Raw genomic sequence first — 23,760 nt, 5'->3', positions numbered from 1 at the left:
CTTTCCGGAGGGTTTTTGCAGAAGGAACCATCCGTGTTTAAGTACCGATCAGTACCCAGGCTTTATCTGTGGCAGCTCTCTGCATTGCCTGGGTATAAGTAGGCTGGAGCTAATGTTGTGGAGTAGCGATGGAAGCAGGAGTTCTAGGCTCCTGGCCTAGCTCTGCTTGTTGCAGGCATCTGGGGGACGTGCGTGTGAAACAAGAGATAGAAGATCTCATTCTGCTTTTCAAACATTTAGACATTTAAAGAGAGAGGGCCTGGCGGCATGGCCTAGTGGCTAAAGTCCTCTCCTTGAACATGCCCAGAGACCCATATGGGTGCCGGTTCTAATCCCGGCAGCTCCACTTCCCATCCAGCTCCCTGCTTGTGGCCTGGAAAAGCAGTCGAGGACGGCCCAAAGCCTTGGGACCCTGCATCTGCATGGGAGACTTGGAAGAAGTTCCTGGCTCCTGGCTTCGGATCATTTCAGCACCGGCCATTGTGGTCACTTGGGGACTGAATCATCAGACAAAAGATCTTGCTCTCTGTCTTTCCTCTGTATATCTGACTTTGTGATAAAAAGAAATAAATCTTCATATATAAAAAAAGAAAACTGTATTTTAAGGGAATGAATTGAGTCTCCAGCAAAGCAGTCTTAATGGGACCCAGCTTTGTGACTCCAGAGACCCACTGCACAAGCAAAAGCCGAGGCCTCTAGTTCAGGCAGCTGGGAGAAACTGCTGCTGGAAGCATTGAGATGAAATATTATGTTTTCTTGCATAGGTTTTCTTGACTTCTTACACTGTGTTTCTTTTGCTTTTTAAAAAAGATTTATTATTTATTATTATTATTATTAATTTTATAAATATTATTTTTTATTTTTTAAAGATTTCCCATCCGCCGGTTCACTCCCCAAGTGGTTAGAGCTGAGTCATCTGAAGCCAGTGGGCCAGGAGCTTCTTCTGGGTCTCCCACATAGCTGCAGGGTCCCAAGGCTTTGGGCTGTCCTGGACTGCTTTCCCAGGCCACAAGCAGGGAGCTGGATGGGAAGTGGAACCACTGGGACCAGAACAGGAGCCCATATGGGATCCCAGCGCGTTCAAGGCGAGGACTTTAGCTGTTAGGCCATGCTGCTGGGCCCCATACAGATCTTTTAAAAAAAGTTAATAATGAACATTTTGCTCCCTTCAGCTTTCTGATAAGTATGGAAGGACTGACAGGTAAAGGAGCTGTGAATTGACTAACCTTAGTGGCCAGTTAACACAGAGAGGTAACATGGCCAAGACTGATTGGCAAAGATGCCCTGATGTGTGTGTTGGACACCTGCTAAAATGCCATTGCTTGTTTTCTGTTTTCAAAATCAGCTTTGCTTCTGCTGCAAAGAGAGGCCTCTCAGCAGAGCTGTAGACGAACTAATTTTATTACTCATTTCCCTTGTATGCACTTCCTTTGAGTCTGACTGAGCCTCCACATACTGAAGGTAAACCAGAATTCTGTGCTTGTGTGATGAGGCTGGCATATTACGTGTGTGTTATCAGCTTCAAGAATTCTGTGCTTGTGTGACGAGGTTGGCATGTTACGTGTTATCAGCTCCAAGGTCCCCCTGTGCTTTACTCACAAAACACATTTTCAAAGAGAAAACTGTGAAGGAGTCTGAGATGGAGAGAGCAGAGTGGGAAACCAAGCACTTCTGAGCAGGGACCTTTACTGGCCAAGCAGGTAGGCCCATCAAGAAGCTGGCCCTGGACTGGGGAACCCCATATGAGGAGAATGATGGGAGAGATGTTAAGGGTCTGGGCCAAGGATCTAGGGCAAGTGTGGACAGCAGATGAAAAACTTTTCTAAGAAACAGGGGCCCTCCGCCCACCCCCCAGCTGTCCCAGGTGTAACTTGGGTTTAACCTGTCTTGGCCTCCTCATGGACAGGGTTGCGCATGGTCTGTGGCAGGTGCTCGGGAAGGAAAGGAGAAGGAAATTCAAGCCTGCAGGTGGGGGTGCAGGGAGACAGAACCCCTGAGCAAGCCTGAGGTCTGAGGACCCAGCTGGGGGGACCTATGGGCTTCAAGGAGATCTGTGTTGGGAAGCTAGGCAACACCCTGCTAGCGGCCCCCTAGAGAGACCTGTAGGAGGTTTTCCCAGCCGGAGGTGGCTGTGTCCGTCTGCATGTGGCTTGTTCTAGCTTCCTTCCTGGTTGGTCCAGCATCCCTGCTGATGTCTTCACGCAGTCTGTCCTGGTCTCTGCAGCTGTTTCTCTATTCCTCTCACATTCTGGCCTGTCTGCCTGCAGGACCTTTGCAACTCCCTGCTTGGGGCCACCATCTTCCATCTCTGCCTCTGAGACTCCATGGGGTTTTCTCTGTCCTCCACCCCGACGCGCCCGCACCCCTCCTCCCACCCCGTTCCTGTCCAGTATATCTGGGCTGGGGGCAGGGAAGAGGAGGGCCAGGTCCTAAAGAGGCGGCAAGGGGGTGGGCCCAAGGCTTGCTCCATATTTACATATGCATGAAGTCTCCCGGGCCAACGGCAGGAGGGGCGGGGCTTCTGGGGGCGGGAAAGAGGCCCCCCCAGCCGGAGCCGCGGAGTATAAAGACCGCGCGCCGAGCCGGCTGGCCCCGCACTGCTGAGGAGCGGAGCCTCCGCCGGGGGACCCCCATCCCCGGCTGTCCCCCAACTGCGCGTCCCCGCCCCACCCTCGCGGCCGAGCCTCCAGTGCCGTGGCGATCTCCACTTGCTTGCTGGAGGAGCCCCGAGCCGGTGACCCACCCTGTTTCACAGCTTCTTGGGCATCTTGGATTTCGGGGAGACCCCCTCCCCCATCTCTCCCTGCTTTCTGCACCCCGATTTTTTCTGCGTCTGGCTCGCGCTTTGCAGCCGTCTGTTTTTGCATCGCTTTTTTGGTTTGCTTTCAAGGAGGAGTCTGGGGACTGAAGCTACATTGCCACCCTTCCCTTATTAGCTTTTCCTGCCCTGACAGACCCCTCTTTCCATCGCAGTCGGTGGGGGGGCCTACGATCGCAGCATCTCCCGCCGCGCTGCTAGCACTCCGCTGGGAGCGCAGCCCTGCACCCCGGGATTTGCAGCAGCTGCACATCTTGAGGGGGGTCTTCCTCGCTCCAGGAGCCTCTGCTCCCCTCCCGCTCCAGCGAGTGGAGGGCTCCAGCGCGCGGCGCCCCCGCTTCTCCGCAGCCCCCCACCTCGCACCGGGACTCGCCCCGCGCCGCCAAGATGGTCATCCAGAAAGAGAAGAAGAGCTGCGGGCAGGTGGTTGAGGAGTGGAAGGAGTTCGTGTGGAACCCGAGGACGCACCAGTTCATGGGCCGCACTGGGACCAGCTGGGGTACGCGGGGGTCCGGCGCGCGAGGGGCTGGGGGCGGCTGCGCGGCGACGCCTCAGGGGGCTCACGATCCTGCCCCCGCGGCTCCAGCTCCCCTCCCGGTTCCCCGGCGTCCGGCCCCCCTGCCGGTCTCGGGCCTGGGAGGGGGCCGAATCGCAGGTCTAATCTCCCCGGCTGGCCGCTGCGGAGGCGGAGAAAGTAGGTCACTGCCGCCTGCCCGCCCCCCGCGGAGCCCCCTCGGGCGGGGGGTCGCGAGCTCAGGCGCGCGTGTCCGCGGCGCGGCGCTCACGCCCTCTCTCGGGGCCTGTGAGCTGGCGTCGCTGGCCTCCGCCTCCGAAGGGCGCCCCTTCCCTCCCTCCGGCTCCCACCGGCTCGCCAGCCCGGCTATTTTTAGCTCATGCCCACCCCCTGGACCCTGGGAACATGCCTGAGGAGGCGGGTCCTGGAGGGGCGCGTGTGAGAGGGGGGTTCTAAACAGCCGAAGCAGTTGAGTCTTCTCCCATCACCTGGCGTTTGGAGCCTTCTGTGGTTGCATTTTTGGGTGGGTGGGTGACTGGATGGCTGTTGCTGGGGAGGGGGTGACCCTGTGAGGTTTTAGGGGTCTGATACTCAGATGTTTTTGGAGGGAGGAGGAACCAGCCAGTGAGATGTGCACACCACCCATACTGGGGTCTGTCTGTGGGAGTTGGGTGGTCTTGCCCAGCCGCGGTGGTGGGGCTCAGGATGCAGGGGCAGTGGTCAGCAGCCGGGGATGTGGGCACAGGTGCAGTGAGCGGTGGAGTTCTTAGGAAAGTCTAAGCACAGGGGACTCTGGGTGTGACAACTCCCCTTTTCCTGCACACTGATTGGATGAAGTCCCCATCAGTCCACTCACCTAGGGACCTGAGCCCTGAGTTGCAGGTAACCTCTGCCCTTAGAGGGCAACCCCTAAGACTCAGAGGATCTCTGCATGCTTAGGAGAATGTGGGGACCTCATGGAGGAAGCAACACAGGAGGCCCTTACTGCGAGCTGGGGGAGCCATGAAAGAAGGGGTCAAGGAAAGGCTATGGGAAATTCAGCCTTCAGGCCTCCTGCTCCCCAGGGTGGTGTGTGTGTGTGTGTGTGTGTGTCTGTGTCTGTGTGTCTGTGTGTTGAGGGTGAGCTGACTGTGCAAGGTCTGAATCTGTCTCCATATCGAGGCCAGAGTGTCGGGTTCTTCATTTGGGGGTGTGGGGGGGAAATGGCGGGGGTGGGGGAGGACTGCATTCAAAGTTTGGTTTCCAAGGACAAGGGTGTGAGGATTAGAGGCGCTGAGGCTTGGCAGGGTGGGTTAGTGGTGCAGGGTGGCCTTCAGTTATGCCAGGAACAGGATTGCGGGAGCAGATGGTGTGCCCTTCGAGGACCGTGTATGGCTGAGAAGTTGGAAATGGAATCCAAAGCGGACAGTGTGGCCTGTGCCAGGGGTTGTCCCAGCAACAAGAGTTTTAGGTCTCTTGTGGTTTTCACTAGGTTGGGCTTCACTGTGTGCTCTGGGACCAGGAGGGGGTTGGGAGTCCTGGCTGCAAGCCAGACACAACTGCCTCTCCAGTTTGTCTCATTCTTCCCCCCCACCTACCTCCTCTGGGATAGCTCTAGGCCATCCCCTGGCCCTGCTTATCAGCCCAGTGCAGATCTTGTAAGTGGATGCAAGGGTGTGTTGGGGGTGAGGTGAGGTCCTGGCTAGAGACTTTGAACCCAACTGACCTTGTTTCCTCCTCCCTAGCCTTTATCCTCCTCTTCTACCTCGTCTTCTATGGCTTCCTCACAGCCATGTTCACACTCACCATGTGGGTGATGCTGCAAACCGTGTCTGACCATACCCCCAAGTACCAGGACCGACTGGCCACACCCGGTGAGTGGCAGGGCTGCTGTGCTCCCAGCCCTCCAAAAATGCTGCCGTCAGGAGCCTGGCATGTGCTGTGTGCTGGGGAGCTCTTCAGGTCTGCTGTTCCCTGCTCACAGCTGGGGCCTCTGGGACCTCGGCTCTTGCTTGTGTCCCTGTGTTGGTCTTGTCCCTCTGCATGTGCCCCCTTGTCTTATACATAGCCTCACCCCCATCCTTGTCTATGCTGCAGGCTTGATGATTCGCCCCAAGACTGAGAATCTTGATGTGATTGTCAATGTCAGTGACACTGAAAGTTGGGACCAGCATGTTCAGAAGCTCAACAAGTTCCTGGAACGTGAGTGGCGGGCCAAGGTGGATTTGGGGGACCCTGCAAGTCAGAGGTCCAGGCTGTGATGTTCTGCTTGCTTCTGCTCCCTCAGCTTACAACGACTCCATTCAAGCCCAGAAGAATGATGTATGTCGCCCTGGGCGCTATTACGAACAGCCTGATAATGGAGTCCTCAACTATCCCAAACGGGCCTGCCAATTCAATCGGACCCAGCTGGGCAACTGCTCTGGCATCGGGGACCCCACTCACTATGGTTACAGCACCGGGCAGCCCTGTGTCTTCATCAAGATGAACCGGGTACCATGACCTTTGTCCCCAGGAAGAGGAAGAGGGGAGGGAGAACAGAGAGGTTAGAGAACCTGGGACTTACCACCTGCTGGCAGCTGCATCTTTCTGCCTTAGAGAGGTTTATGGATATTTATGCAGAGCTAGGAGAAGAGGAAGATGGGGCTGGGGTTTGGTGGAGGAGGCTAAGCTTTGTAGCTGGAAGCCCACCTGGAGGACCCCATTAGCGCTAACTGCTCTAACGGTCCATCACCATCATCCTTGCTCCTCCCAGGTTATCAACTTCTATGCGGGAGCAAACCAGAGCATGAACGTGACCTGTGCTGGGAAGGTGAGTGGGTTTGACTTGCCTCCCCACTCCCCTGTGTGCCATTGGCAGATGCTGTGCCATTCACTGCTCTCTCTGCTGTCTTCTTTGCTCGCCAGAGGCCCCTTCACTATAGGGACAAGGGGGTAAGAGGGGGTGTTAGTGCACTGCTTCACCTCCCACCCCTCCTGCTTGTCTAGGATAAATATGTCCCCCCTCGAAGGGTTAAAAACATGCTTCTTAATTCCCCCCAAACCCTGGCTTCCTGCCTTCTGCTTCTACCTGATTGTCCTCTGCACCCCCTGCCCTCCTTCCCATCTTGCTCCTCTCCCCAATTCTCCACAGGTTCCCCAGTAGCTGCTGCGCTCTCAGCACCCTCTGCCCCCACTAAGTGTCCTTGCCACCTGGCTCCCCATACACCATCCTCTCTAGATACATGCTTCCCGACTGCCCTCCCTGCCTTCCTCTGAACTCTCACTCACGTATCTTGTTCTCTCTTGGCTCTGCTCCAGAAACCCAAGTCTGAGGATGGGGTAAGAACTGGGGTGGGAGTGGAGTAGAAGGGCTTGGTGTCCTTAGCCCCCGTCAGGGGGTTCATAGTTATGACGCCATGCAGGCCACATGTTGCCATGTCTTTGCGCACACATGCACACACATGATCAAGGCAGACTCAAAACAGAAATACTTGAGGCAAGAAAGAGAAAAAGGAGGTCTGGTGAGCCTTCCCTGACATATACTCTTTGCCCTCACCTCCCTTCCTGTACCCCCACAGCGAGATGAAGATGCTGAGAATCTTGGCAACTTTGTCATGTTCCCTGCCAACGGCAATATCGACCTCATGTATTTCCCCTACTATGGCAAGAAATTCCATGTAAGTACCCGAGCTGCCTGTGGATGGTGACTCCCTGATGGATGTGGGGGTGGGGAAGTGGGAGGTGGGTTTTGGGGTGGAGGCTGGGTTGCTTCAGGTCTACACCTCCTTGCTCTCGGTGGCCCAGGTGAACTACACGCAGCCCCTGGTGGCCGTGAAGTTCCTGAATGTGACCCCCAATGTGGAGGTGAACGTGGAGTGCCGCATCAACGCTGCCAACATCGCCACGGACGATGAGCGGGACAAGTTTGCTGGCCGAGTGGCCTTCAAGCTCCGCATCAACAAGACCTGAGGCGCCTTCCTCTCACCATCCCTGCCCCCCACCCTCCCCCTTCCCCACCCCCCCTGCCTGCCCCTCTCCGACCTCTCTCCCGTGGATGCTTCTGGAATGTCCCTGACCCTGCCTGATCCCTCCCTCACCTGCCCCAAAGTTATTTTTTATAACAGAGCTATGACTCCCGACTTCCCACCCTGCCTGATGGGCCTTGGGACTCTCCTGGCTACAGCACTCCCTCTACACACACACACACACACACATACACACACCGCCCCAACTTCCCCCCAACCTGAGCTTGGCCAGAGACGGGAAGATGCGTTACCGAGATGGTTACAGAGCAAGGGGCAGCTGCTATCGTTCCATGATGGTTGCAAGTGGGGTGTTTTTACAGACCACCACTTCTCTTGCTCCCTTTTCTGGGGAGCTGCAACAAATACCACTTACCCACTGCCCTTATACACACACACACACACACACACACACACACACACACACCGTTGTGTCAGCTCTTGGCTTCCCTTCTCCATTCCTGGCCCACCCGTTTCCTTCCCCTCCCCATGCTCCTCGTGGGTTCTCACAGCTGCTTTCCCCGGAAGTGCTGTTGCCCTCTCGGCTGCCTTCCTTGTAGGTACCTGAGCACAAGCTGGTTGGTTCTGTGGCCTCCCCTGCACATTCTGCTTCTCACCCTGTGATGACCCCACGAGCTGGGAAACAAGGAGCTAGATGTCTCTGCTGATCCTTCTTGAACATTCTAGAGAATGCTAGAGCGTCCTGGTTCCTTCCCTGTCCCTCCAAGAGCCACAGCTCCTCAAGGCAGGGTGGACAGAGGCTTGAATTCTCCTCTTTTTACCCCTGGCATCCTTCCCAGAATATCCCTCGAGTGGCGTGTCCCAGGGAACTCTGGGGGAGGGGTGGCCGTCTTGGCCCCATCCCCAGCGGCCACCTTGCTATGCCATGGGACTGTTCCTCCTTCCCAGAGTCGCCGGTGGCCGCCACCTCCTCTCTCTCCGGCTTCCCTTTAGCAAGTTACCAACAGATCACCAACTCCTCCCGACTCCTCCGCATGCCAGCCCTCCTCCGGCCAGGTTCCTATCTCTTCCAGATCCTTCCATCTTTACAGGAAAAACCCCAGAACGTCCCTTGCAGGTTAAATGAGGACCTCCAGCCTGGAGTGCTTCTTAGGTTTTGAGGCATTTTAACCTTTTCCTATGCCTTTATCTCCTCCCACCTTCTAACCTTCCTTTCCTTTGTTAATGCTGCCTCCTCCCCGCACACCAACAGCTCCCCTCTGCTTCCAAACGTGGGTCCTTCCCTTTTTTCTTCCTGCTGGATGTGTGTCTCTTCCCATCGGGTCCCCAGACTTCCTTACACCCACCCCTTCCTCCATGATCTCTCTCTGCAGTTATTTAATGCCTGTGTCAGATCTACTGTAAAAAGAGGATAAAGTACAATAAAATGAGAGCAACTATATATATAAATACATATCATACACAGAGCCCGGTGTGCGGGTGCTTCCTTTTGAATGTTGGGAAGATAGTGGAGAGGGTTTGTGGGGGATGCCAGGATCATCCAGATGTGGGGGATGTTTCCCCAACTTCACATCCTCTTCCCACTCTTTCACCTTGACTCATTTTATGAAACATTTTTATTGATTGACAGTGACCGACAGGAATCTTCCATTTGCTGGTTTGTTCCCAAATGCCTGCAGCAGGCAGGGTTGGGCCAGGCGAAAGCCAGAAGCCTAGAACTCAGTCTGGGTCTCCCACGTGGGCAGGTGGCAGAGACCCAAGGATTGGAGCCATCACCTGCTGCCTCTCAGGGTGTGCGTTAGCAGAAAGCTGGGTGTGGAGTGCAGGAACTGGACTCAGGCACTCTGATGTGAGCTGCGGGTTTTCATGTGGTGTGTCAACTGCTGTGTCCGTTGTCTTCCCTGCCTGGACATTCTACCATCATTCAGTGTAAGAGAGGGAGGAAGCTACACTCCTCTGCCCAGTCATACAGTGCCTCCTATGTATGTTCTAGGCAGCAGGAAGACACACTAAAGAAGCAGAGTTCCCCAAGGGGCCCCACAGTTTAGTGGAAAGAAGAGGAGCTCATGAGAAACTGTTGTACAAGGTTAACCAAAATGTGCTTCCAGGAAGCAGTGGGAGCTGGTGATGACAACATTCAAGGAGTAGGGCCCCAGCGTGTGGCGTAGCGACTAAGGTCCTCTCCTTGAATGCGCCAGGATCCCATATGGGCACCGGTTCTAATCCCCGCAGCTTCACTTCCCATCCAGCTCCCTGCTTGTGGCCTGGGAAGGCAGTCCAAGACAGCCCAAAGCTTTGGGACCCTGCACCCACGTGGGATACCTGGAAGAAGTTCCTGGATTCTGGCTTCGGATCGGCATAGCATCGACCCGTTGCGCTCACTTGGGGAGTGAATCATGGAATGGAAGATCTTCCTCTCTGTATATCTGCCTTTCCAATAAAAATTAAAAAAAAATAAATCTTAAAGAAAAAATTCAATGAGTAGTCACTTCCTGGGAAGGCTTCAAAGGGAAGAATTTTTTTTTTTTTTAAAAAGATTTATCTATTTTTATTGGAAAGTGAGATTTACAGAGAGGAGAGACAGATCTTCCATTTGCTGGTTTACTACCCAACTGATCACAACGGTCAGAGCTAAGCTGATCCAAAGCCAAGAGCTTCTTTGGGGTCTCCCATGTGAGTGCAGGGTCCCCAGGCCTTGGGTCATCCTCGACAGCATTCCCAGGCCACAAGCAGGGAGCTGGATGGAAACAGGGCTGCCGGGATACAAACCGGCACCCATATGGGATTCCAGTACATGCAAGGCAAGGACTTTAGCCACTAGGCCAGCGCACTGGACCTTTTTAAAAGGTTTATTTATTTTAAAGATTGATCTATTGGAAAGGCAGAATGATGGAGAGACAGAGAGATTGAGATCTTTCATCCACTGGTTCCTCAAAAGTCTGCAACAACCAGAGATAACTCAGGCCAAGAACTCCGTGAGTCTCCCAAGAAGGTACATGAACCCGAGTACTTGGGCCATTATCTGCTGCCTCCCACATACATTACACATACATACATTAGCTGGGTTGAAAGTGGCAGGACTTGAACTAACATTTCGATATGGGATACTGGTGAGGCTTAACCTGCTGTGCCATAATGTTGACCTCAATATTTTTATTTTCTAAATAAATTATTTTAAAAAATATTTATTTGATAATTTACATTCGTTAGTTTGAAAGGCAGAGAGAAAAACAAAAGACTGACAGATCTTCCAATTCCAGTTTACTCTCTAAAGGGCCACAACAGTCCGGATTAGGCTGGACTGAATCTGGGAGCCTGGAATCCAGCCTAGGTCTCTTATGTGGCAAGAATATGTGAGTACTTAAGCCATCAGCTGCTGACTCCCATAGTACCCATTATCAGGAAGCTGAAATCAGAAGTAGAATCAGAACTTGATTCTAGAACTGATTCTTCTTAATTCTACTTGCACCATTTTTAAAAAAAGGAGTTCTTTATGGGCCTGGCACAGTAGCCTAGTGGTTAGGGTCTTTGCCTTGAATGCATCAGGATCCCATATGGGCACCTGTTCTAATCCTGGAGGCTCTACTTCCCATCCAGCTCCCTGCTTATGGCCTGGGAAAGCAGAGGAGAATGGCCCAAGGCTTTGGGACGCTGCACCGCTTGGGAAACCCAGAGGAGTCTTCTAGCTCCTGGCTTCAGATTGGCACAGATTTGGCCGTTGCGGCCACTTGGAGAATGAACCATTGGGTGGAAAATATTCCTCTTTGTCTCTCCTCCTGTCTGTATATCTGCCTTTCCAATAAAAATAAATAAATCTTAGAAAAAAAAAAAAGAAAAGAAAAAATCAGGGGACATGTAGGGGCGGATCTTTACCCCAATGGTTGACAGAAGTATACCCTCTGCTGGAGTGCTGGGGTGAGATGCTTAGTTTAATGCGAACTTGGGACATCTGACTTTGAGTTCTGAGCTCCGGGTTTTGCCCAGGCCCAGTCCTGGCCATCGCAGGCATTTGAGTTAGTGGACAAGAAGATGGAAGCGCTCTCTGCCAATCCAAAAAGAAAGAAAACATACTGCCTGTGAATTTCAAGTGTGGATTACAGTGATGAAGACACGACTTCGGTGGGATGAGGCCTGGGCTGGTTGAGCATCAGGGCAGGCCAGTCTGCCACAGGTGCCCAGGACATAAGCCAAAGCAAGGCCCTGGGGAATGACTGCTGACCAGGTTCAGACACCTGACTCAGTCCCACAGAGAAGTCAACAGGTGGAAGCAGAGAGGCAAGAGGGTAACCGCGGGTCCCCTAGCTTAGAGCAGAGCTGGGCTGCCCGTACACTGAGGTCTTAAGATTCAGTCCAGGGGTCCACCTGCTCATACAGAGGAATCGCTTCCAAAGGTACGTGAGTGGAACAAGTAGAGCTGGAGACTCGAGCCAGGGACATGCCGAGGGCAGGCAGGCACTGGCTGTTCACTGGCCGAGGGTAGTTTTTAGTTTCCTTGGAATTTGCAAATGTTCTGGCCTCAAGCAGTAACTGTGTGTGAATTTGGTTACGGAAAACATTTTACAATGTACATATGTACCAAATCATCAACTCATACCTTGAATCTATACAAGTTTCCATTGAGTCCATGGTGAACAAAAGGGGAAAAAAGAAAAAAAAAGTGGAGGGGGGGGTGGAGTTTTCAAGGTGGTCTTTGTTCAGGAGCAAGGAGGGGGCTTGTGTGGGGCTGGGGAATATGCATTGGCTGTGGCCTTCCCTAGTTAAGAAAGAGGGTCCTGTAGGAGAGAGGTGGGTGACTTCCCAGCCACCGGTGTTCCTGTCTGACCAGGCAAGGGCTCTCATTGGTGTGTGGAGCCCAGCTAATGGCCTGGTAAGACAGCAGCCGGGACAGTCCCTCTGAACCTGACCCCCCTTCTCTCTATCCCCATCCCCTCCACCAGGACAACCATCATAGTGGATGGTGGGGAGAGCCTGCCCCACCCCCTCCCTGGGAGCTGGGCCACAGGGCAGCCAGGGGGTGCCTGGGCTCCCCAACCCCGACTCTAGTCTCTACCCCAAGAAACCCTTTGGAAGGTTTTCCTGGCAGGGTTTAAAGCTTCAATTCATCCAACCACCTGGCATGAGGCCCAGAGATGAGGGGAGGCTGGGAAGGCCCCAACCCTCACCTTAGCTGCCCCCACTTTTGTGGGACCCCGGCTGGCGGGTCTCCCGCTGCTTCATTCAATAGTGTCCTCTTCCTGTCCCCTGGAAAATCCAGGTGTCCAGGGCCCTCTCCGGTGGAGCAGATGGCCACCCTGGAGGCTCAGGCTTGCTAAATCAGATATATAAATCCCATAATCCTCTGTGAGAGGGGGTGGCAGCCCAATCCTAGAAGCAGGGGCGGGAAGGAACTTTGTGCCAACCCTGGGGAGGAGGGACAGTTAGTTCCCAGTTATGAATGGTCCCCCCCTCCACTTGTTGTCATGCAGCCCACAGGCTGACCCAGTCTCCAGCCTTTGTCTCCCTCCTGGAACTCAGGAGCCCTCCCCCCCATCCCCAAACTCCCTGGAGACACAGGTGGCCTTGTCCCAAGTTCACCTCCTCCTGACTTGTGTCTGTACCTGTGGGCCCGGCACCTGAGTCTGAGACACATGGACGGTAGCAAAGTTTTATTGTAAAAGAAACTGATACAAAAAAGGGGCTATAAAAAGTGGGGAAGGGGTAGGAGTGACAAAGGGACGGTACTTGCAAGGTGCAAAAGAAAAACTGACCCTGAGCATTTGGGGCTTTGGGGGCGGGGGGCGGGAGCAGGCAGTATAACAGGTCTTGGTAGACGCAAATGGTTACATGACAGACTCCTCCGGGTGTGGGGTGGGGTGGGGCTCCCTTCCAGTACTGATGTCACCAAAAGTTTGGACAAGGTTTGGCTGCACCTGTCCAATCAGGGGAAGCTGCCAAACCCATCAGTAAGAGGACAGGGATGCAACACCTGCGAGGGGGCTGCATCCCAGCCACGGTGTAACAGGTGTTGTCCGGGTCAGATGCCCGACATCTGGTTGGACCTCACGACACACACTGTGAGGTAGGTGTGACCAGCGCTTCACAGAGGTGGACACTGAAGTCAGAAGCAACTGACCAACTCATGATGGCACTCCTGTGTGGCACGGCTGGAACACTGGGCTTCACCCGGCCTGGGGCTGCTTCTGGCAGTGCTGCTTTCTTTTCCCCTAAACACCGCTCACAGTCAAAGTCTCCAGCGCTAAGGCTGGCTCCCACCACCTCCCCCATCAGAATACCACGGGTGCAGGCTGAGGCCTGGAGGAGACCCTTAGATTGAAGCAAAGGAAAGAATTCCCAGCAGTCTTATAGGCCCACCAAGCAAGGGGGTCAAGCACCTGAGTCCCAGAATGCCAGGGAGGGGGGGATGGGGAAGGGGGTGACACAAGGGCAAGGATGTTAGTTGGAATCTGGTCCCTGTCTCTTGAGCATCATTTTTTTATGGCGAGAGGTAGACTGCTCCTTGTTGGACTTCAGGTAGCTGCAGGGGAGGAGAGATGACATCATGTGACATCACGTGACAGTATCTGGGGCCCTTTCCCGCCACTGAATCTGTGAAGGGGGTGGCTACCACCTACAGGTGTGGTGGGCGCCTTGGAGTACTCATGGACACAGCCATCTTAAATCTGCCTTCAAGCCCAGCCTCCACCCATCCTTCGCTGGGACCACCCAGTTCTCAGCCAGGAATGGAGAGGTGCCCACAACCATCTCTGGTGTGGGAGAGGGCCTGGCACTCACCTGGAGTGTACCTTGCTCCCCCCTGGCTCCTTCTCAGCCTGGGCATCCTTGAACTCCAGGGCCTCATTCAACTCTCGGAACATCTCATAGCGCTCTCGCCCATGGATCTGCAGCAGGGGAGGATGAGGGGCAAAGTCAGAGCCACTTTCCTGCTAGGTACCACTGCCCCCTGCTGGCCATGGTTGTAATTGTAGGCAAAGCAGCCAAGAAGAGAAGTGCATTTTCAGTGCTGTAACAGAGTCAGGATCACAGAAAAGAAGAGATACAGAAACTGGGCCTAATCTGGTATTCCCTACATTTCCATACTCTTCCTTTACTCAATCTCACTTTAGTAAGTGCAAGAGATCATGCTCTGATGTGGTACCTTTAGGGTGAAGTATTCTCCATCCAGCGGCTTCTTCTTTTTCGGAGAGGAACTGGTGGCGCTGGGTGACAGTGCTGGGGAAGAACAGTGAGCATGGGATATGGGACGGGGCTATGCCTCCTCTGCTCCTGCCCCTCCCTCCTCCCATGCTGCCCACTGACCTCGCTTTGAGCCCCCAGGGGGAGGTTCAGGGCAGGGCTCCCCTTTCTTGTGGAAATTTTCTTCTTCAGTACGGCGGTCCCTCCCGGGACAGGCACACACGCGCACCTCAAAGCTGTCCCGTCCCAGCACGTTCCCACTGCCCAGAGGGAGGAGAGAGAAGAAGGGGGCAGTAAGGAAGCCAACCCCTGCTGCTAGCTCTTACTGTAAACCAGGTCCCACCACCCCTGTCTGCAGTCTAACTTCCAAGGCCCAGTATCCAGGGGAGAGAAAATCAACAGAGAACAGCAGAGCGGGGCTCAGGGCGTATGCTGAGGATGGGGAGGGTCATGCTCGCGTGGAGGGTGGCAGGTGGCTCTCTACCTGGAGTCTTCCAGGGTGATGATGGTGAGGATGGGCCGCCTGTTCATGCCGCCCATGCAGGAGCTGTTGCACATGTAATTATAGTGGATGGTGGTGCAGTCAGAGCCGACCTGGAGCAGCAAGGAATCCCACGTGAGGCCAACCAGCCTGGTCAGCTGAGGAGTCCCTGACTATGGGCTGGGGCTAAGCCACCTTGCCTGCATACCTCAAGCATGGTGGGGAGGGAAGGTAAAAGGAAAAACAGGAGGCAGCCCTCTTGCACCCACACGGCATTTGACAACCACCTCCAGCCAGCCCTGCCCCCAGAGCCCCCAGGGACCCGAGCAGACCTCGGGTGGCTCATAGGGCACGACCACGCTATGCCGAAAAGTGTTTATGTCGTTCAGATACTCGGCTCGCAGATTCCCCTCCACTCGGATGAGGTGCTGAGGAGGGGCGAGACCTAAGAGTGATCAACCAGATCAGTTAGAGACTTGGGGAGCGTGGGGCAGCCAGCTGCCCCATCACCAGCACCCCCTCCCTGCCCTGGCCACTCACCATCGCTATCCGAGCAGCGCTCGTGGTGGGGGCAGCGCTTCACAATCTCGGTCATGTGCTGCGACTTCTTGTAGATGGCCATGGCCCGCACGCGGGTGCCAGGCGGGGGTGGCAAGTCAACCTTCAGCTGCACGGGGCAGGTCTTGGCCAGCTGGCAGAACAACTTGTTGAGGGAAGGAGAGTACTGCACAGAAAGAAGAAAGTTCAAGGTCAGGGGACGAGTGGAGAGGAGGAGGAGTCAGGTCCACATACGTGGCTTGATACCTGCTAGAAACCATGATGTGTATGGGAGTGTAGCTAGGGACACTGCCTTGAGGGCTACACTTCAGAAATGGACTTTGAAAAAGTTAAAAATTGAATGTGAACAAAGAAAACCTTCCCACAACAATCCCCTGCCGTGAGAAATGAAGAGTTTATAATGGGATAGATTTTCATCGAAGTCCAAGGGGGAAAGCTCAGCACTGGGGCAGATGTCAAAAGTCACACTAACAGGGCAAGAGGTAGCAGGATTGATAAGATACTAAAGGCTGAAAAGAAATCCTGAAGTTCTGAACATAAAACCCGGGGTTGTATGGGGGTGGGCCCCCATAGGAGCTGGCCCCTCAGGGCCACTCACCGTGCAGGTGACAGACTTGGCCGTGCCAGACTGCAGGAAGCCCAGCCGGAAACCATAGCTGCCAGGGTAAGTGTTTTGGGAAGGGACGGAGAATGACAGGGGCCAGGCAATGGGTGGTGTAGGGGCAGCAAGCGAAGGTGCCAAAGGGGCAGCTGGCGCGGGGGTCTCTTGTTGGGGAGCCTCCGTTGTATGGAGCTCGTCCCCCAGGTCTTCCAACCAGGAAGTCGTCATATTTGTGGACAGTAGCTCCTCCGAGATACAGAACAGCTTTTCCGGGGGCAGCCTGCAAAACAAGCAGAGAACGATTCTCGTGTGTGCTTCCGGTGGGCTACCACTAGGGGGCAGATGGCGAGGAAGCCAGGGTAGCAGCATTCCACAGATCTACTCACAGGTTCCACAATTCTGGGAAGGTCTCCTGGCTCAGGTGGGGCTCGTTGCCGAGTTCTGATGGCTGCTCCTCCATGGCGGCACCCAGGAAGTCGGCCTGTCTGTCGCTGTGAGGGAAAAGCCAGGGTCAAGGCCTGAGACCGCCTGGGGCATCAAGTTCACACCCTGTTCCTTCCCTCTACTGCCCTTGGTCGAGCCCTCTGTTGGGTGAACAGACCGCTAGAAAAGAGACCTCCAAATCCACAGGTCGTTCGCTCCCGGGCCACTGTCTCCACCTGGAAGACCCCTCCTGCTGCGCTGCCCCCATTCTTGAGACACAGGTCATGTGTCTCTCGGAGGCTTCATCACCAAGTCTTTTTTTTTTTTCTTTCTTTAAAATTAGTAACATTGTATTATATATGACACAGTTCCATAGGTACTGGGATTCCTCCCACCCCTCCCACATAACCCGCCCCCCATGGCATCACCAAGACTTAACGGCCTTGTGGTGTGAGCGGCAGATAGACACAGGGACAGAGAGCTTGCATCTGCTGGTTCACACCCCCTCCATGTGCCTGCAGCAGTCCACTGCTGGGCAGGGCTGGACAGGACTGGGCAGAAGCTTCTGTACTGGAGCTGTCTCACATCGGCCTCCCAGGGTGTGCATTTGCAGGACTAGAACCCAGACACTCTGAGAGTTGGCGTAGGAGTCCTAAGCTAAGTCTTCTTAATTGCTCACCTTTTAAGGCAATTTTTTATAATTTGTTTATTTTGAGAGGCAGAGAAAGATCTTCCATCTGCTGATTCACTCCCCAAATGGCCACCATAGCCTGAACTGAGCTGATCTGAAGCCAGGAGCCAGGAGCCCCCTTTGGATCTCCCACATGCGTGCAGTCATCAAACACTCGGGCCATCCTTCACTGTTTTCCCAGGTCATAAGCAGGGAGCTGGATGGGAAGTGGGGTAGCTGGGACATGAACTGGTGCCCGTGCTTGCAGGAGGATTAACCAACTGAGTCACGGGGAGCAAACCCTGCTCCCCCATTTTAGGCAAATCTGGTGATTTCACTTCTCCCTCACTCATTCCTTCCCCAGGGCTTCTCACTGCAGCTTTACACAGCCCTGCGGGCCACTGCCACTTATCCCTGAGGTTATGTGGGCCATCTTCCTCAGTGGCAACGAGTAGCCTCCTCTCCCAAACACACTCCACCTTCTGAGGTCCCGCCTCCTCCTCAGGCCCCACAGTGCTCACTGAGCCTTTTCTCCCAGTTACTTCCTGTGTTCTTCTGTGCTGGGAGGGGCTCTACCTAGCTCAGCTGATGTGTCCTTGGGTTTGATAGCCAATCATCCTGCTCCAGCCTCAAGGAGTGAAGGGATGGCAGGAAACTTGCGTCAACAGCGTTGATAAATGCAGAAGCCACACCCTCTCCACTGGGCAGCCCTTGGGGCAGGCTCTCCTTCACCTGTGGCTGGAGGGACAGCTTTCTAGTGCACTCAGGCGTTATCTGATTTTTCCCAAATGCACCTGCCATTTGACAGGCGAATGCCTATTCCAGTGTCCGATTCTAAGTAGCTTGTAGGGAAGGGGCCAGATGTTGGTGCAACAATGTCAGCTGTCACTGGTGAGAACTCCACTTCCCACCCAGCTCCCTGCCTGTGGCCTGGGAAAGCAGTGTGGGAACAGTCCAAAGCCTTGGGACCCTGCACCTGCAAGGGAGACCTGGAGGAAGCTCCTGGCTCCTGAACAGTTCAGCTCTGGCCATTAAGGCCACTTGGGGACTGAGATCTCTGTGAATCTGCCTTTCCAATAAAAATAAACCTTAAAAAGAAAAAACCCTAAAATAAATAATTTAAAAACTCTTGGAAAAAAAAAAAAAGCCCTGGGTGAGGCAGTCAGCGGGGTTCAGCCTGTACCCTGACCTCAGAGCCGGGCTACCTGGGGGATGACATCACGTCTCTGAGCCTTGGTGTCCTTCATGTCTAAAACAGTGCCTTGTTTATTACGAGAAACACAAAGGGCTGAGGAGAGCTCCCGGCACACAGTCAGTGCTCAGCAAACGCTGGCTGCTTATGTAATTGTTCCCTTTCATGTTTTCTCAAGAGGACTTTGTGACCAGGAGTTAGCGCAATGCTCGTGGTTCATGCCCCACCTGAGGAGGCCAAGTTCACTCCTGCCAGGGGACTCAGTTCAGTGAACAGCACAGGTGTGACTGTCCCGGCATGACAGGGATGAGGTCTCCACCTGATAGAGGTGTTCCTTTTCTCCATCACCCGGCTTTCCAGTAACAAAGACTGTTGGTGGGTGCTTCTCCGCCAAGCGGGCAGCCATCATTAGCAATACTCTTTAAGTGCAGACACTGGCCCGGGATTCAAGGTGGAAGGGCCATAACAAAAATGTGGGAAGCTGGACTGGATCTCCCAGGTGCTCAGTGCAGGGGGAAGGAGCTTGTCTTCCTATCAGTCCTACAAGGCTCGGCTTTCCATGGAGACCTCATTTGATGCTCTCAATACTCAGCAAAGGGCCCAGCGCGGTAGCCTAGTGGCTAAAGTCCTCATCTTGCACGCGCCGGGATCCTATTTAGGTACTGGTTCTAATCCCAGAAGCCTACCTTCCCATCCAGCTCCCTGCTTGTGGCCTGGAAAAGCAACTGCAGACGGCCCAAAAGCCTTGGGACCCTGCACCCGTGTGGGAGACCTGGAAGAGGGTCCTGGCCCTTGCGGCCCGCATGGGAAGTGAATCTCTGCTATTCTCTGTAAGCCTGACTTTCCAATAAAAATCAAATAAATCTTTTTTTGAAAAGATTTATTTATTTATTGGAAAGTGAAATATACAGAGAGGAGGAAAGACAGAGAGGAAGATCTTCCATCCGATGATTCACTCCCCAAGTGAGCGCAATGGCTGATGCTATGCCGATCCAGAGCCAGGATCCAGGAACTTCTTCCGGGTCTCCCACATGGGTGCAGGGTCCCAAAGCTTTGGGCCATCCTCAGCTGCTTTCCCAGGCCAGAAGCAGGGAGCTGGATGGGAAGTGGGGCTGCCGGGATTAGAACCGGCACCCATATGGGATCCCAGTGCGTTCAAGGTGAGGACTTTAGCTGCTAGGCCCAGATAAATCTTAAAAAAAAAAAAAAAAAGCAAAGCTGGTATGACAAACAGATATGGGAAATGAGATTTCAAGGCCTTGAAGCCAGTTACCCAGCTCCTAAAGTTCTCCAGTGACAGGAGTTCTCAACTCGACTGAGGACACACTCAAACTCTAAATAATTATGTTCTGACAGGAGTTCCTTGAGTGTGCCAGGAAAACGTCAATGAAAATCACTTGATTGTTAAGTGACAAGAAACACCATGGGATCCTTGGGTGGGGAGCAGTTGCCCAAGGTGTGTCCAAGCAAGGTGCAGGAAAAGGCAAAACACACTAACGGAGGCAAACAGCTTAGACGAATGAAAAAGACACGGAATCATTTATTGCTTAGACATGTATGGATGTGAAAGTGTGAGGATGGTTAAGAATTAAAAATTCATAAAAGCCTGTGGTCGCTGAGCTGGGATAGGAAACATGTTCATGGGGCTAGGAGTGAAAACCAAAGGGACTTTAGCTCGATCAATGAAGGATCACAAAATGGGGGCAAGTGTTGTGGGTTAGTGCGTTAAGCCACCGATGGCGACAGAAGGGGAATCTGATTTCAGGCTTGCTGTTTCTGAGCCAGCTCCCTGTTAACCTTGAGAAAGCAGCAGAAGATGGCCCAGTACCTGGGGCCTCTGCAACCACGTGGGAGACCCAGACCCAATTGTTGTGGCTATCTGGGGGGGCCAAAGGGGGGGGTGTAAACCAGTGGATGGAAAATATCTTAATCCACCTTTCAAATAGATAAACACAATATTAAGCATTAACCATGTACGATCATTCAGCCTTGCTGATAGTCAACACTGCTCTCACCTGAAAGCTTTAACGTTTTAGAATGTTATGCATCTCAAATTAAGTATTGTGTTTTTATGGGTGTTAAACCGAGATCATGGGTCATTCTCCTTTAGGTGTTCTAGCACCTTCTATTGACTTTCCTTTCTTTTTAAGTTTATTTAGGCATCTTTGTAGAAAAATTGTTTGACCATCTTGCATTGGATGGGGCACTCAATAGGGGAGTCGTTGCAAGCGATGGCCTTACCAGCTGTGCCACAGAGCTGGCCTCTGGTGGGATCTACAATGTATTCAACCAAGAGTTTTATTTCTTCCATTTAAAATGATCGTCTCTTAAAAGATTTATTTAATTTTATTGTAAAGTCAGATATACAGAGAAGAGGAGATCTTCCCATCTGTTGATTCACTCCCCAAGCGGCAGCAACAGCTGGAGCTGAGTCAGTCTGAAGCCAGGAGCCTCTTCCAGGTCTCCCATGCAGGTGGCAGGGTCCCAAGGCTTTGGGTTGTCCTTGATTGCTTTCCCAGACCACAAGCAGGGCTGCCGGGATCAGAAATCTGAAAACTACTGTTTTTCCTGCATCTGTTGAAAGGATCTTGAGACCCTTATATTTTAATCTATCAATGTGGTAAATGACATACATTCATTTAAAAATGTTCAACCAATACTGCAATCCTGGGTTACGCCCTGCTTGGTCAGAAGGTAGGAATTATTTTGACATATGACCAGGTTAATTTGCTAAAACATATTATACTTTTGCAGATATGGTATTGAAACAAAGTAATGTTACCTTGTGGACCCTTTGCAGCAGGCAGGTGGTGGGGATATTCTGACCACAGGGTGGATGTTCCCTAAGTGAGGCAGTACAGTAACAACGTCCAAGGCTTTCACATTCTCTAGGGATGTGAGTAACTGAAGATACTGTAAACCTTACGAAAATGTGCCTAGGTTACTTGCAAACACTATATTGTTAAAAAAACAAACCAAAAAACCTTGAACATCTAGATTTTGGTATAGTTTTATGCAGGGTTGGAGGACAAGGGAACACCAAGTTGAAAAGCACTGACACATCGACAACACGGATGAGTTTCTCAGACTTTATGCTGGAGGTGAGACTTTGGACAGTGACCACAGATGGGGTGGTGCTTTCGCACAGCAAGTTAAGTCATGAACTTGAATCCCATAAGGGAATGTAGATACGAGTCCTGGCTGCTCCACTTCTGATTCATGTTCCTGCTAACATGCCGGGAAGGACGATGATGATGGCCCACGTGCCTGGGCCCCTGCCACCCCGTGGAAGACCAGGAGGAAGTTCCTAGCCCCTGCACTCCCCACTCTCCCAGTCTTGGCTGCTGCCGGCATCTGGGGAGTGAGCTACCAGTTGGAAGATCTCTAGTGATGCCTTACCTTTCCAACACACGGACAGATTTTACTATTTTATATTGTCTGATTGCTTAATTGAAGCTTTCCAACAAGCACAACTAAGGAATAGTAACGGAAGCAGGAATAAACAAGGGTGCTGTGAGGGAGAACAGGCCTGAGTCTTTGGGATATGACCAGTTGGTTAGTGCCTGTTGCATAGCAAGGCAGCAACTGCCGTCCAGCTCCAGCCCACAAGCTTCCCTCCCCTGAACGCTCACACCCCTGTCCCTTCAAAGTCCCACACACTGCGTGCCTCCTATACTTCATAACACACGAGAATTTCTATCTCTCCTAACGGATCCTACTTGCAGAACAGACTGCATTTCATAGACTGAAATGGTGCAAGCCACCGAGGGAAACGGGAAACATTGCAGCTTCCATAAAAATAGAGCGCCTCTCACCAGGGCGCTCAGTGCCTGGAACACAGCAGGTGCGTGGCAAGCCCAGCAGGATAAGGACGAAGCCTGAGGCCTGGCCCCAGTCGGACCCGCCGCCTCCCCCCGGCCACCCGCTGGCCACCCCGGCCGGGTTCCAGCCGCCCAGGACCTCGGGCCTGCCCCTCGCTCAGATCCGCCCCTTCCGCTCTCGGGACGTTCGGCTTGCGTTTGGACTTGGTTTGGCTCAGCCGAGAACCGGATACTGGAGAAAGTGTTTTTCCCTTCATAGACTAAACGACTTGTCGTTGCACTCTTTCCAAATCCCACTCTCCAACGGACCCATTTCCGAAAAGATCTGGTTTTGCCGTTTGCACTTCTTCGCCCTCTCACCCCGTCCCACGGAATGGTAGCGTCCACCTCAACTGCAGCAGACCGGAGGGGTGGAGCACACCATTCAGAGACGGGGGAGGGACTGAGGTGAGCATTCAAAACAAACACCCCTTCCTCAGCCAAAGCCACTGCCAAGTCATCCAGGGGACGAAAATGCCCGAGAAGACAGACGCTTCCTTCCGCAAGTAGTAGAAACCAGTCTAAAAGACAAATTTCTCTCCCTCACTCCTCCCCTCTCACCAGTGAGCTGTGGCCGGCTCCGCCCCTCCCCCCAAAAAGCCGGAAATGCTGCGGCAGGCGGCAGAAATGTAAATGTGGAGCCAAACAATAACAGGGCTGCCGAGCCCCCGGGCGGTCTCCCCGGGCCTCGCGCGCCCGCGGCTGGCAATCCCGAATCGGCTCGTCTCCATTTAGCAGAGCCGGGGGCGGCAGGGAGGTCCCCTCCGGGCAGGACAAAGGTCCGGAAGTTGGGGTACCCCGGGAATCTGCTCAGGACGCAGCCCGAGCTTTCCCCGCGATGCCGCGGACCCCTCCCCCAGCACCTCCAGCCGCGGACCCCCTCCCCCAGCACCTCCAGCCGCGGACCCCTACCCCAGAATCTGCAGCCGTGGGTTCGGTGTCTTGAGCTATACAAACCTCAGCACCCCCCCCCCATGGGTCCTACACTTTATTTCAGGGACTCCCCGCCCCACGCTGGGGCGTAGGGGAGGAAAGGGCGGGGGGCGAAGCAATAAACCTCAAGCTGGCTCCAGGTCTCTCCCAAAAGCTCCACTCCCCTGACCAAGTCTGAGTAGCGCAGGTGCTAAGCCTCTGCACCCACTGCACCCAGGCCTCCCAACGCGGCATTTCCCACGTTCGCCCGTCCAGTCGGCTTTTCTCCTGCCCACCTAACCCCCATCACTCCCATCGCCCAACCCCCAGCAGCACCCCTACATGGAACGCACAAGGAACCCAGGGCTCCTGACTCAGAAAGGACGCAGCAGCCCCGGGCCAGCGCTTACCCAAGCCTCGGGAGAGCGTCTCACCGTCCCGGGAAGCACGCTCCGGCCACGGACGCCTACAGCCCCCCGCTCCACGGAGCCCCCAAGCGAGTCCCTGCCCAGGATGGTGTACCCGGACTTTTTGAAGCGCTCCAAACTTTGAGCGGGTCTGAGCACGTGGGAGGGGAAAGTCCCAATCCCATCAGCCCCCACGAGGTTCCTGGC

At 53.8% G+C, this 23,760-nt stretch overlaps 2 protein-coding genes across 2 annotated transcripts; one reads left to right on the top strand and one right to left on the bottom strand.

The window, feature by feature from the left end:
* The first annotated feature begins 2,690 nt into the window (after window positions 1-2,690).
* ATP1B2 (ATPase Na+/K+ transporting subunit beta 2) lies at window positions 2,691-7,339 on the top strand. The gene is made up of 7 exons (XM_041000594.1): window positions 2,691-3,317; window positions 5,057-5,185; window positions 5,409-5,513; window positions 5,599-5,804; window positions 6,067-6,123; window positions 6,872-6,970; window positions 7,098-7,339. Exons 1-7 carry the CDS (start codon window positions 3,206-3,208, stop codon window positions 7,260-7,262), a joined length of 873 nt encoding a protein of 290 aa, XP_040856528.1. The 5' UTR covers window positions 2,691-3,205; the 3' UTR covers window positions 7,263-7,339.
* Window positions 7,340-12,907: 5,568 nt separating this feature from the next.
* Window positions 12,908-23,718, bottom strand: TP53 (tumor protein p53). The gene is made up of 10 exons (XM_041000460.1): window positions 23,557-23,718; window positions 16,476-16,580; window positions 16,087-16,369; window positions 15,471-15,654; window positions 15,263-15,375; window positions 14,934-15,043; window positions 14,573-14,709; window positions 14,412-14,485; window positions 14,048-14,154; window positions 12,908-13,790 (listed from the first exon to the last, which is right to left on the bottom strand). The coding sequence occupies exons 2-10, from the start codon at window positions 16,547-16,549 to the stop codon at window positions 13,709-13,711; spliced, it is 1,164 nt and encodes a 387-aa protein (XP_040856394.1). The 5' UTR covers window positions 16,550-16,580; window positions 23,557-23,718; the 3' UTR covers window positions 12,908-13,708.
* Between the last annotated feature and the right edge of the window lie 42 nt (window positions 23,719-23,760).

Source organism: Ochotona curzoniae, unplaced genomic scaffold (genome assembly GCF_017591425.1).
Source record: "Ochotona curzoniae isolate NIBS_2020 unplaced genomic scaffold, NIBS_Ocur_1.0 scaffold_2453, whole genome shotgun sequence".
NCBI lineage: Eukaryota > Metazoa > Chordata > Mammalia > Lagomorpha > Ochotonidae > Ochotona > Ochotona curzoniae.
Note: the sequence above shows the minus strand (reverse complement) of the source record. Positions and strands in the feature narration are given on the sequence as shown.